Consider the following 14236-nt stretch of genomic DNA (forward strand, 5'->3'; position numbering starts at 1 on the left):
GACGCCGACGGTGACGCCGACGCTGGACGGTGACGCTGACGCCGGGCCGGGGGGCAGGTGTTGGGCAGCGATGGGCGGCGGGATCTGGTGAGTGTCCGACACACACACACGGGCCCGGGGAGGGGGAGAGGGAGAGGGAGAGGGAGAGGGAGACCGGGGACGGGGAACGAGAGAGAGAGAGAGAGACATGGAATCGAGGGGCTCGGCACTGAGGCCTAGCGGATGTGGAGGGGGGGGGGGGGGGGGAATGAGGGCTAAGTCAAGTCAGGGGTGGATGGATGGAGAGGAAGAAAGTGTCAGAGGAGAGCAGAGGGGAGGGAAGGAGTGGAGGAGGGAGAGGAGATGAGGAAGGGGAGGTTCTTGGTTTCCTGGTCTCCAAAATATTCCAATTGGAATTTAAACTGGAGGTGGTGGAGGGAGTGCTGAAGCCAGAAAGGGTTTTTTGGGAAGAAGGGCTACCTGTGAGGGTGGGAGTTGATTATTTATGTTGTGAGTTTTTCAATCCTGTTTTACCAGCCAGGATAGACACAAAGCCGCTGGGGTAAACTCAGCAGTCAGGCAGCATCTCTGGGAACAGCGACAGGTGACGGTTCGGGTCCCTCAAGGATTTTGGAAGTTACTCTGACGTTCGACAAAGCACAGGCAGACACCACACTGAAGACTAATGTCAAGCATTAACTCTGCTCCTACTCTCCTCTTCTGTATCAAAGTGCTATGGGTTGTTTTTCAAGCACAGTACAGTACAGACCCTTGCGTTCCCTCTATCTCCATTCCTTCCCCACCCTAGTTCTCCAATTTGTTTCACTGTCCTCCTGATTAATTTTTCTGTTTGTATGCCTCGTTGTCAGCTTCCCTTCAGTCAACACATGAACTATTGTACATTTCCTTGATCAATGTCTGCTTTGATCTGTCCTTTTCACACCTTACATGCTCTGTACCCTTCCATACCTCTAGTTTCCCCTCTCCCCTTGCTCCCAATCTGAAGAAGGGTCTCGACCCGAAACATCACCCATTCCTTCTCTCCAAAGATGCTGCCTGACCCCGAGTTGCTTGATCATTTTGTGCCTATCTTTGGTGTAAATCTGCAGTTCCTTCCTACACAGTACAGAGATTGTTGCACCTCCTCCAACCTCATCTACTGTAGCCGCTGTTCCAGGTGTCAGCTTCTGTACATCGACGAGACCAGGTTCGGCGATTGTTTCGCTCAAACACCTCCGCTCAGTCCGCCTCAACCTACCTGATCTCCAGGTTGCTCAGCACTTTAACTTCCCCTCCCATTCCCAATCTGACCTTTCTGTCCTGGGCCTCTTCCATTGTCAGAGTGAGGCCCAGCGTAAATTGGAGGAACAGCACCTCATATTTTGCTGGGTAGCTTACACCCCAGCGGTATGAACATTGACTTCTCTATCTTCAAATAGCCCTTGCTTTACTTCTGTCTCCATCCCTTCCCCTTCCCAGTTCTCCCACCAGTCTTACTGTCTCCAACTTTCTATCCCTGTCCCGTCCACTCCCCCGACATCAGTCTCGACCCGAAACGTTACCCATTCCTTCTCTCCGGAGATGCTGCCTGTCCCGCTGAGTTACTCCAGCATTTCTTTGGGAAGATGTGATGGCCCTAATGAGAGTGCAGGAAAGCTCCCCCCGCTTTTCCCAAATAACTGTTTGAATGCTAACATTCTTTTCAGCACAATGTTTAGTTTAGTTTATCATTGTCAACGTGTGCTGAGGTACAGTGAAAAGCTTTTTTTATTGTATGCTATCCAGTCAGCGAAAAGACTGTACATGACTGTACATCCCTAATCTGAGGAAAAACATTCTTGCCATAGAGGGAGTACAGAGAAGGTTCACCAGACTGATTCCTGGGATGTCAGGACTTTCATATGAAGAAAGACTGGATAGACTCGGCTTGTACTCGCTAGAATTTAGAAGATTGAGGGGGGGATCTTATAGAAACTTACAAAATTCTTAAGGGTTGGACAGGCTAGATGCATGAAGATAGTTCCCGATGTTGGGGAAGTCCAGAACAAGGGGTCACAGTTTAAGGATAAGGGGGAAATGAGAAAGGACCGAGATGAGAAAAACATTTTTCACACAGAGAGTGGTGAATCTCTGGAATTCTCTGCCACAGAAGGTAGTTGAGACCAGTTCATTGGCTATATTTAAGAGGGAGTTAGATGTGGGCCCTTGTGGCTAAAGGGATCAGGGGGTATGGAGAGAAGGCAGGGATGGGATACTGAGTTGGATGATCAGCCATGATCATATTGAATGGCGGTGCATGCTCGAAGGGCCGAATGGCCTACTCCTGCACCTATTTTCTATGTTTCTATTACAATCAAGCCAAGTTGGTGTATAGATACAGGATAAGGGAATATCATTTAGTGAAGTATAAAGACCGATTAAAGATTTCCGAGGGTCTCCAGTGAGGTAGATGTTTGGTCAGGACTGCGCTCTGGTTGGTGATAGGATGGTTCAGTTGCCTGATAACAGCTGGGAGGAACTGTTGCTGATCTGGAGGTGTGCGTTTTCACACTTCTGTACCTCTTGCCTGATGGGAGAGGGGAGAAGGAGTGGCTGGGGTGAGACTGGTCCCTGATGATGCTGCTGGCCTTGCCGAGGCAGGGTGAGGGGTAGATGGGAGTCAGTGGGAGGGAGGGAGGTTGGTTTGCGTGATGGTCTGGGCTGTGTCCGCAGCTCTCTAAATTCCGTATTCTTATCCTTGTTGATCTTTTTCTTCTGAATGATATGACTTATTTCAAAGTAAAATCTCCTTCATCTGTCACTTGCAGATCTAAAGAAGAGCTGGCACCCACAGACCTTGAAAAATGTTGAACGAGTGTGGAAGGCAGAGCAGAAAACATGAAGCGGAAAAGAAAAAGATTGAGGAGCTTCAGCGGGAGCTCCGCGAGGAGCGAGCCCGAGAAGAGATGCAACGCCATGCGGAGGATAGCGGGGCCATGAAGTAAGTCGCTAGCGTTCTGGCCGTTTGCGCCCTGACTGCAAAATGGAGGAAGCAAGGAAAGCAAGAATCAATGAAGATAGACACCAATTGCCGGAGTAACTCAGCAGGTCAGGCAACATCTTTGGATAAAAAGGAATAGGTAACATTTCGGGGCCGAGACCCTTCTTCAGATTGAGAGTCGGGGGAAAGGGAAACTAGAAGCATGTCTGAAGAAGGTTATCGACCCGAAAAGTCACCTATTCCTTTCTCCAGAGATGCTGCCTGTCCCGCTGAGTTACTCCTCCAGCATTTGGTGTCTATCTTCGGTGTAACCAGCACCTGCGGCCTTAGAAATTAGAAACGTTATCGGGCCTGTGAAAGAACATCAGTGCACAATTGCTTTACCATCAAACTCCCTTTTCAATAAATCCTTACAGTCTTTAAATCTATTTTTAAAACAAGATTTTTTATCTAGTTTCAAGTCGAATGTTCTCGATCCTGACAAGTGAAGTCGATTCCCTTTCGCGCCTCCCTATATCTATTGTGTGGGAATAAACTGCAGGTGCTGTTTTATACCCAAGATAGACACAAAATGCTGGAGTAACCTCGGCAGGTCAGGCAACATCTTTGGAGTAAGAGGATTGGGTGATGTTTTGGATCGGAACCTTTCGATTTGGATCGGAACCTTTCCTCAGACTCAGAAGATGGGTTTACAACCGGAAACGCCACCCATTCCTTTTTCTCCAGAAATGCTGCTGTAACCCGCTGAGTTAATCCAGCACTTTGTGTCTAACTTCCATAAATCTCTTGACAGTATTTAAGCCACACATTTCGACAACACCATAGCCATCTTGATTGGGGTGAACTGTCACCATATGTCCATGTTTGTTACTTGTGGCGGAGCACCAAGGCAAATTCCTTGTATGTGAATACTTGGCCAATAACTTATTTCATTCATTCATGGATATTACCCATCATTGAGCTTTGTGAACCGCATCTTATAAATTAGTTTGATATTTTAAGCTCTTATTTATTAATAGCAACGCTCCACTGATAATATGTGTCTGGGTAAGTTACGCATCTTTATGAGAGAGTTTGCTGTTCTTTCTTTCCTCCACTCTAAAATGTATTATCAATAATTAATCTGTAGTTCTAAAGACAGAAAAAATATTTAGACCTTTGGCAAATCTTGTGTCCTGGCTTATTATGAAGGGTTTCTGAGAAGATGCCGAAAATGCAAAAATTAAAAATGCAAAGATTTTTGTGCTTGTTGAAAAAGGAAAAGAAAGTTGCAGATACTGGAAAACTGAAGTAAAATGAAGAAAGAGCTGAGTGGGGACCTAATTTGTTGTTTGTTTCACTATCATAGGTTGCATGTGGTGGGCTGAAGGGCCTGTTTCTGTGCTGTACAAATCCATGCATTTGAGATTCTAAAGAGGCCCTTGAATATTCTGGATTTATTTGTGTTATTTCTTTCATTTCCTTTCATGTTGACAAAATTGTTTATTTTTTTGAAGAAAATTTCTCTCAAGATACATTCATTTGAGATTTTAAATTGGAATTGGTAATATCGAGAATGAGCACAGTCAATAGTTTAGTTTGTTGTGTTTAGGTTTATTGTACCGTGAAAAGCTTAGCGTACAGGCTCAACTTATTAAATCTACCTTGTCTGTTCAGTGGTAGACTCGAACAGCATGGAAGTTGGTTCTTCGCCCAACATGTCCATGCCAATCAAGATGTCCTTATGTGCCATTTATCCGTGTTTAGAACATGGAACATGGTAGAGTACAAGAACAAGGTTATTCGGCCCACAATATCAGTGCTAAACATGAGGCCAAGATAGACTATCTTGTCTGCCTGCCAGTGATCCATATGCATCCATTCCCTGCATAGCCCTGTGTCCATCTAAAAGCCCTATATATTGCCTCTATCATATCTGCCTCCCAGTACCAGGTTACTGGGATTCATAGAAACATAGAAAATAGGTGCAGGAGTAGGCCATTCGGCCCTTCGAGCCTGCACCGCCATTTAATATGATCACGGCTGATCATCCAACTCAGTATCCTGTACCTGCCTTCTCTCCATACCCCCTGATCCCTTTAGCCACAAGGGCCACATCTAACTCCCTCTTAAATCTATATTTATACTATATTGACGATATTCTTTGTTTTATTTCATGATTTAAAATTCTATTGTTTTTGATATTCGTTCATGACATAATCTGGATTGGTAGATTGAAGATAGATACAAAATGCTGGAGTAACTCAGCGGGACAGGCAACATCTCTGGAGAGAAGGAATGGGTGACGTTTCGGGTCGAGACCCTTCTTCAGATGTTTATTTTGATTGTATGATACAGTGACACTTGTGGCGTATATAAGTTCCCGGAGGTCTTCTCAGTGTGAAAGTATGGATTGAGTTTATTCTGATTGTATGACACAGTTGCCCCCTCCCTGTCTAACTTCCTCGAGCTCTTCGCAGTGTTAAAGTGTAATGTCAGGTTGGATTTTTGTCTGCAGAAAGAAATCGGACCGTCTCGACTGGATGTACCAAGGCCCCTGTGCTATGGTGAACAAGGAGGACTACTTGCTGGGTAGACCCATCGACAAGTACGCTACCGACAAGATGGTGGACGAGGAGTCTGGCCCTTCTTCAGACACTGGGCTACTTCCTGGCTCCATCTTCACAGCCACAGGGGCGAACTCTGCCTTGGATATGGCTTCCAAAATCCGGGAGGATCCACTGTTTACAATCAGGTGGGAAAACTTGCTGCCTTCCAGGCACTGATACTCAAGAGTAAGATCATGCAACGGTACAGCACAGGAATGGGCCCTTCGGCCCTCAGTGTTTGTGCTGAACACAATGCTGTTAAACTGATCTATTCTGCCTGCATGTGATCCATATACCTCTCTATCCCTTGCACTTCCATGTGCATATCTAAAAGCCTCTTAAAAGTCATTGTCGCATCTGCCTCCACCACCACTCTTGGCAATGCGTTCCAGGCACCCATCGCTCTCTGTGTAAAACAAAGCTTGTCCTACACATTTCCTTAAAACTTCCCCACTCTCACTTCTTCTTCTTCTTCTTCTTCTTCTTCTTTCGTGTGGCGTGCACAGCCTAAAGTTGTAGGACAACTTGTTCTATTTGATCTTCCGTTTGTGCACGTCGAGTTGATTGCATTAGTCGAAACAGGGCGGACCACGTGAAGGTTGCAATCTTCCACCCCCCCCCCCCCCCCCACTCTCACTTTATAGTGTTGGACGTTTCCACCCTGGGGGGTAAAAAAGGTTCTGACTGTCAACCCTGTCTATGTCACGTAATAGAAGTTAGATTGTTGGGAGAGAGATGGAGCCAGAAGGTTCTGGAATCTTCCTGCTTGATCTGTGTTACGCTGTACGTACACTGCTCCTTGATCCAACAATATCATGATCACATTTGACTTCTTTAAGGAAGGGATTTAAGAGAATCATCCACTGACCCATTTCATCGATGAAGTTCTGTTGCCTCTCATAGATTGATGCGACCTATTGTTATGGCCACCATGACAACAACTTGTGTTGGCATAACAACCTAAATTTGGCACTGCAAGGGACTTCAACAGACAATCATCTGGTAAAATAAAGTAACGGGGCAGCTGATGAGAAATCTTGGTCTCGGTGGCTAGTTTTTAAAAAGCACATTTAAGGACAAAAATGAAGTGATCAGGGTAGACACAAAATGGTGGAGTGACTCGGCGGGACTGGCAGCATCTCTGGGTAGAAGGAATGGGTGATGTTTCCACCAGGTGGCGCCGTCAGCGATGGCAGCCTCGCCAACGGTCTGTCTTTTCGTCTTTTTTGTTCTTTTTAGTGTGTTTTAAAAAGTTAGTGTTAACGTTCTCTGGTTTGTTTTATATGGGGCGGGGGGGGGGGGAGGGGGTTGAGGGAGTTTTTGTTTCAGTCTCTTACCTTGGTGGAGATGCGATTGTTTTCCGGATCGTATCTCCGGTCGCTCTGCGGCCTAACATCATGGAGCTGGCGGCCTCGCTCGGGGCTGACTTTGAGCGTCACCGCGGGGCCAGTCAACTTGCCATCGGAGTCTGCGATCCCTTGCCTGGGATCGACGCTCCAACCGCGGGCCTGCGGATTCCACCATCGAGGAGCTCGCAGTCTCGGGTACAGACTGATGTCGAGAAGCTCCAAAGTTGCAGGAGGTTCGACCAGCCCCGACCTGGGGTCTGATCACCCGGCGCGGGGGAGCTGAGATTCCCCCCCCTGATGCGGGAGCTTGATCGCCCCCATGCGGGGGGCCCGACCGTCGGCGACGGGAGCCAAGATCGTCCCGTCAACAAAAGGCTTGAGGCCCCCGACCGCGGGAGAACAAAGAAGGGAAGAGATTGAACTTTTTTTCCGCCTGTCGTCACAGTGTGGAATGTGGAGGAGTCACTGTGGTGGATGTTCACGTTAAAATGTATTTTGTGTGTTTGTTGCGTTTTAATGGTATGACAAAGTCAAAGTAGCCTTTATTGTCATTCAGACCTTGCGGTCTGAACGGAATTTTGTTGCCTTGCTGTCCTGCATATAGTAAAAATGACAAAAACACACAATAAACACAAATTAACATCCACCACAGTGAGTTCACCAGGCACCTCCTCACTGTGGTGGAAGGCAAAAGTCTTAAGTCTTTGTCTCTAACCTTCTTATTCTCCCTCTGCGCCGAGGCGATCCAGGCTTCAGATGTTGTGACCCCGCCGGGCGATGGTAAGTAATGTCAGTCCCGCGGCAGAATCCGAGCTCCGCGAACGGGCCGGTTCAACTCCGCGGCCCTGGGTGGTCGAAGCTGCCGAAGCTGCCGCCCTCCAGTCCAGCGGACGCAGCTGTTGTTGCGGGAGCTCCAGAGAACAGGTCACCAACCTGTGACCTGCGAGCTCCCGACGGTGTCGTCCACTGGGCCCGGCAAATCAAATTCCTCGTATGTTGTAAAACATACTTGGCTAATAAAGTATGATTATAATAATAATAATAATGGATGGGATTTATATAGCGCCTTTCTAATACTCAAGGCGCTTTACATCGCATTATTCATTCACTCCTCAGTCACACTCGGTGGTGGTAAGCTACTTCTGTAGCCACAGCTGCCCTGGGGCAGACTGACGGAAGCGTGGCTGCCATTCTGCGCCTACGGCCCCTCCGACCACCACCAATCACTCACACACATTCACACACATTCACACACAGGCAAAGGTGGGTGAAGTGTCTTGCCCAAGGACACAACGACAGTATGCACTCCAAGCGGGATTCGAACCGGCTACCTTCCGGTTGCCAGCCGAACACTTAGCCCATTGTGCCATCTGTCGTCCCAAATGATTATGTTTCAGGTCAAAACTCTTCTTCAGACTCCAGCATGTTGTGTCTCTATCTTCGGTGTAAACCCACATCTGTAGGTCCTTCCCACACAAGTGATCAGGGCGGTTCAGGAGGGAAGTCCAGCGTGCAGGAGCGGGAAACAACAGCCACTATTGTACCCTGCCATGTCGGCGTAAAGACTATTGGGGGATGCGAAAGATGCCAAATTTGGAACAGCAAACGTATCGTAGGTTTAGAGGAAAGTCATCCTACATTGATAATGAGGGTCTTGCCCTGGAGGGATTTTATAGGGAAGATGCTTTCAAAATGCCATTTGTAAAGCCCTGTTTGTAGGGACTGAGTGGGTTCTCGTGTTAAAGAACAGCAAGGTTAGAAGCTTATGGAGGGGGTGCAGCAAAAGAGAAGTAATTGGTTTCTGACGTTCAACTCTGTGAGTGGGGCACACTTTCACACCTCTTGAATTCCTGGTGTCCCATAGCAGATGCTAACCATCTCATAGAAGGATGAGTGGGCACATCATTGAAACTTACCAAATAGGGAAAGGGTCAGATAGAGAGAATGTGGAGAGGATGGTTCCACTAGTGGGAAAGTCTAGGACCGGAGACCCTAGCCTCAGTAAAAGGATGTACTTTTAGAAAGGAGATGAGGAGGAATTTCTTTGGTCAGATGCTGATGAATCTGGGGAATTCAATGCCACAGATGGCTGTGGAGGCCAAGTCAATGGACGTTTTTAAGGCAGAGATAGATATATTCTTGATTAGTACTGGGTGTCGGGTTATGGGGAGAAGGCAGGAGAATGGGGTCAAGAGGGAGAGATAGATCAGCCATGGTTGAATGACAGAGTAGACTTGATGGGCCGAATGGCCTAATTGTGTTCCTATCACGTATGAACTTATAGGGAAGGGAACCAAGGCATCCCATCCATAGTTTACAGGTGGCAAAAGTGTTTCCCTATCAGTCTCAAAATGCTGGGTGAATGCAAGACCTGCCGCTCCCATATTTGATGATTTAAATACCACGTCCTCCTTATTTTGACAGTAACAGAAGACGTTTATGGTATTGATTTTTATTGTTAAATAAATTGATGCTTGCAGGAAGCGTGAGGAAGAGAAAAAGAGAGAGACTTTAACTAATCCCATGAAAATGAAGATGATCAGAGAAATGGTGAGTTGGCCTTCGTCTAGAGCTGGTGGAGCTGCTGCCTCACGGGGCCAGAGATTCTGATTTGATCCTGACCTTGGGAACTGTCTGTGTGAAGTTTGCACGCTCTCACAGTGACCGCGCGGGTTTCTGCCGGATGCTCTGGTTTCCTCGCACATCCCAAGACAGACAGGCATCCCACGAGGATGCTAGGAGGCTGCAAGGTGACTTGGATAGGCTGGGTGAGTGGGCAAAGGCATGGCAGATGCAGTATAATGTGGATAAATGTGAGGTTATCCACTTTGGTGGCAAAAACAGGAAAGCAGACTATTATCTAAATGGTGGCCGATTAGGAAAGGGGGAGATGCAACGAGACCTGGGTGTCATGGTACACCAGTCATTGAAAGTAGGCATGCAGGTGCAGCAGGCAGTGAAGAAAGCGAATGGTATGTTAGCATTCATAGCAAAAGGATTTGAGTATAGGAGCAGGGAGGTTCTACTGCAGTTGTACAGGGTCTTGGTGAGACCACTCCTGGAGTATTGCGGCAATTTTGGTCTCCTAATCTGAGGAAGGACATTCGTGCCATAGAGGGAGTGCAGAGAAGGTTCACCAGACTGATTCCTGGGATGTCAGGACTTTCATATGAAGAAAGACTGGATAGACTCGGCTTGTACTCGCTAGAATTTAGGAGATTGAGGGGGGATCTTATAGAAACTTACAAAATTCTTAAGGGGTTGGACAGGCTAGATGCAGGAAGATTGTTCCAGATGTTGGGGAAGTCCAGGACAAGGGGTCACAGCTTAAGGATAAGGGGGAAATCCTTTAGGACCGAGATGAGAAAAACTTTTTTCACACAGAGAGTGGTGAATCTCTGGAACTCTCTGCCACAGAAGGTAGTTGAGGCCAGTTCATTGGCTATATTTAAGAGGGAGCTAGATGTGGAACTTGTGGCTAAAGGGATCAGGGGGTATGGAGAGAAGGCAGGTATGGGATACTGAGTTGGATGATCAGCCATGATCATATTGAACGGCGGTGCAGGCTCGAAGGGCCGAATGGCGTACTCCTGCACCTATTTTCTATGTTCGTATGTGTCCAAATTGGGATCATATATAACTAGTGTCAATGCGTGAGTGATGATCGGTCTGGGCTGAAGGGACCATTTCCATGCTGTATATCTTAACTAAACTGAAACTACACGGCTGATCCCTGTTTTTTAAATGGTTGAAAACACACAACACTGATGGCTCCCAAACTTTCATTACGTTGAAATAACTTTTTGGTAATTTCCTCCAAACAAACCTAGATTTCAATTCCTAACTCCTTCAACAGTTCGGGCAGGAACTGAAATTGTAAGGGTGTACTTCATTGCCTATCCATAATTCAACAGCTAACTTTGCTGGAGGCAAGAGAATAAAATTACAGTCAGCCATGTTGTCAACAAAAATTGCTGGAAATGCAATGTCTGTATCTCGTGAGGGTCTGAAAGTGGGTTTGGAAAGTGGAATGTGGAGAGGATGTTTCCGTAGCGGGAGGGTCAAGGACCAGAGGGCACAGCCTCAGGGCAAAAGGACGTAACTATGGAATTGAGATGAGGAGGAATTCTTTCAGCCAGAGGGTGGTGAATCTGTGGAATTAATTGCCACGGAGACTGGTGGAGAACAAGCCGATGGGTAATTTTAAAGTGGAGATGCAGAGGTTCCTAATTAGTAAAGGTGTCAAAGATTGCAGGGAGAAGGCAGGAGAATTGGGTTGAGAGGGAAACATAGATCAGCTATGATCAAATGGTGGAGGATGCTGGATCTGCCTAATGGCCTAATTCTGCTTCTATGCCTTATGATCTTTAAGCTTATTAATGTCATGTGTACCGATGTACAATGAAAATGCTATTCAGTCAAATGTGGTAATACTATACACTAATGCAATCAAGGGAAACTCGGATACAATGAGTAGAAGAAAGAGCTCAGCATTCGACAATAGACAATAGGTGCAGGAGTAGGCCATTCGGCCCTTCGAGCCAGCATCGCCATTCAATGTGATCATGGCTTATCATCCCCAATCAGTACCCCGTTCCTGCCTTCTTCCCATATCCCCTGACTCCCCTATCTTTAAAAGCCCTATCTAGCTTTCTCTTGAAAGTATCCAGAGAACCGGCCTCCACTGCCCTCCGAGGCAGAGAATTCCACAGACTCACCACTCTCTGTGTGAAAAAGTGTTTCCTCATCGCCGTTCTAAATGGGTTACCTCTTATTCTTAAACTGTGGCCCCTGGTTCTGGACTCCCCCAACATCGGGAACATGTTTCCTGCCTCTAGCGTGTCCAAACCCTGAATGATCTTGTATGTTTCAATAAGATTCCCTCTCATCCTTCTAAATTCCAGGGTGTACAAGCCCAGCCGCTCCATTCTCTCAGCATATGACAGTCCCGCCATCCCGGGAATTAACCTTGTAAACCTACGCTGCACTCCCTCATTGTAGCACACCAGTTCCAGAGACAAAGTCCATTGTCTGCAATGGGGTAGAGGCGAAATGGACGGCAAGTTCTTTTCCCAACGAGAAATGGTGCTCGATTTAAAGGTAGAAAAGAGATTTAAAAGAGATGGGTGAAGTATGAGATGATAGTAGCGACAAGTCGGGATTGCCTCTGGCTACAGCTTTACCAATGTCGTTCCACTTTGTGGAGTAACGCTTTACTCCATATTTATTTGGGATCTTAATTAACGGGATCCACAGAGATCAGATGGTGCAGAGTCAAGATGCATATATATATATACATAAAAAGCAGAAGAGAAATAAGTGACAACTCTCTTCTTTCAAAAGCTAAAAAAGAACCTGGATAAACAGAAAAGAAGAAAAAGAAGGAGAAGAAGAAGCAAGCACAAGAAACATCGGCACTCCAGTTCCAGTGATAATGGGCATGCACAAAGCAAAGTACAGTATATTAGCTGATTAATGTCGGCCACCGGCTGCAGTATTGTGCCCAATCCTGGCGACCACACTTTGGAACAAGACCAAGGCTCTACATTGGGCTGAGGGATATGGTTTGGTTTAGAGATGCAACGTTTTAAACAGGCTCTTTGGCCCACCGAGCCCACCCCCAACCAATATAATCATTCACTCTAGGTTCTGGGGTTCCCAACCTTTCTCGTCCCATTTCCCCCTGGCAACTTTGAATAGCCATATCGATGTTATTTCACTTATTTATGAACAACTAATGATGAAAGCAAATGGTATGTTAGCATTCATAGCAAAAGGATTTGAGTATAGGAGCAGGGAGGTTCTACTGCAGTTGTACAGGGTATTGGTGAGACCACACCTGGAGTATTGCGTACAGTTTTGGTCTCCTAATCTGAGGAAAGGCATTCTTGCCATAGAGGGAGTACAGAGAAGGTTCACCAGACTGATTCCTGGGATGGCAGGACTTTCATATGAAGAAAGACTGGATAGACTCGGCTTGTACACGCTAGAATTTAGAAGATTGAGGGGGGATCTTATAGAAACTTACAAAATTCTTAAGGGGTTGGACAGGCTAGATGCAGGAAGATTGTTCCCGATGTTGGGGAAGTCCAGAACTAGGGGTCACAGTTTAAGGATAAGAGGGAAGTCTATTAGGACCGAGATGAGAAAATCATTTTTTACACAGAGAGTGGTGAATCTGTGGAATTCTCTGCCACAGAAGGTAGTTGAGGCCAGTTCATTGGCTATATTTAAGAGGGAGTTAGATGTGGCCCTTGTGGCTAAAGGGATCAGGGGGTATGGAGAGAAGGCAGGGATGGGATACTGAGTTGGATGATCAGCCATGATCATATTGAATGGTGGTGCAGGCTCGAAGGGCCGAATTGCCTACTCCTGCACCTATTTTCTATGTTTCTATGAACAGATACCGGTATACCGGGACCAAACACAGTCAGTCAATGAGAAAAAATATGTAAAATCCAGAATCAACAAATGTACTCCCTGAGTAGGTGAAATTTACCCCAGGTTGGGGACCCTTGCTCTTGTTCTATATTATCTCACATTCACGCCCTTCACACCAGGGCCAATTTACAGAAAACAATTTACCTGCATCCCTGAGATAAACTCAAAATGCTGGAGTAACTTAGTGAGTCAGGCAGCATCTCTGGAAAAAAATGGATTAGGTGACATTTCAGGGCAGGACCTGCATCTAAAGTTCTTTTTAATTACATTTAACCTACAAACCTGCATGGATTTGGAATGTGGGAGGTAACCGGAGCATCCGGAGAAAACCTATGCGGTCACAAGGGGAACGTGGAAACTCCGCACAGACAGCACCCGTAGTCAGGATCAAACCCGGGTCTCTGGCGCTGTGAGACAGCCACCCCGATTCAATAAATGTCTGAACAGGGATTTGAACTCAGGACACCCGAAACATCAGAATTACACATTACTCCCTAGTGAAAACCATACCTTTAAGCCAATAAATCAACGTCAGTTATTCAGTTATGTTTGAAGACAGAAAAGTTAGTCAAACCTCAAAGGAAATAAGATTTGACAGAACCGTTTAAAATGATGATAGCATAGATATAGAGGGATCATTCTCAGTGGCAGACGGGTCAGGAAATCAGAGAACAGATTAATTGGCTGATTGAATAATATTTCATTAGGCCTGAAAGGTGCTTCATAAATACAAGTCTTTAGTTTGATTGATTGATTGAACAGTATGATATGGAAACAGGCTTTTCAGTCCAGGCTGACCATCAATCACCCGCTCACACTGGCCTGTCTGTTTCCTTCCACAAATGCTGTCTGACCCTCTGAGTTACTCCAGCAGTTTGATTTTCCTCAGGTTTCCTGCA

At 46.3% G+C, this 14236-nt stretch overlaps 1 protein-coding gene across 1 annotated transcript; it reads left to right on the forward strand.

The window, feature by feature from the left end:
- On the forward strand, positions 1 to 12368 carry cwc25 (CWC25 spliceosome associated protein homolog). Its single transcript, XM_033034772.1, has 5 exons — positions 1 to 91; positions 2787 to 2959; positions 5457 to 5693; positions 9377 to 9446; positions 12240 to 12368. Exons 2-5 carry the CDS (start codon positions 2823 to 2825, stop codon positions 12366 to 12368), a joined length of 573 nt encoding a protein of 190 aa, XP_032890663.1. The 5' UTR covers positions 1 to 91; positions 2787 to 2822.
- The last annotated feature ends 1868 nt before the right edge of the window (positions 12369 to 14236 follow it).

The sequence above is a fragment of the Amblyraja radiata genome, chromosome 16 (genome assembly GCF_010909765.2).
Source record: "Amblyraja radiata isolate CabotCenter1 chromosome 16, sAmbRad1.1.pri, whole genome shotgun sequence".
Taxonomy (NCBI): domain Eukaryota; kingdom Metazoa; phylum Chordata; class Chondrichthyes; order Rajiformes; family Rajidae; genus Amblyraja; species Amblyraja radiata.

Excerpts from the sequence above, each read along its gene's own strand:
- cwc25 (XM_033034772.1), top strand. The coding sequence starts at position 2,823 with ATGTTGAACGAGTGTGGAAGGCAGAGCAGAAAACATGAAGCGGAAAAG. Across the intron at positions 2,960-5,456 it reads GAGGATAGCGGGGCCATGAA|AAAGAAATCGGACCGTCTCG; the intron begins GTAAGTCGCTAG and ends TTTTGTCTGCAG. Across the intron at positions 5,694-9,376 it reads GATCCACTGTTTACAATCAG|GAAGCGTGAGGAAGAGAAAA; the intron begins GTGGGAAAACTT and ends TGATGCTTGCAG.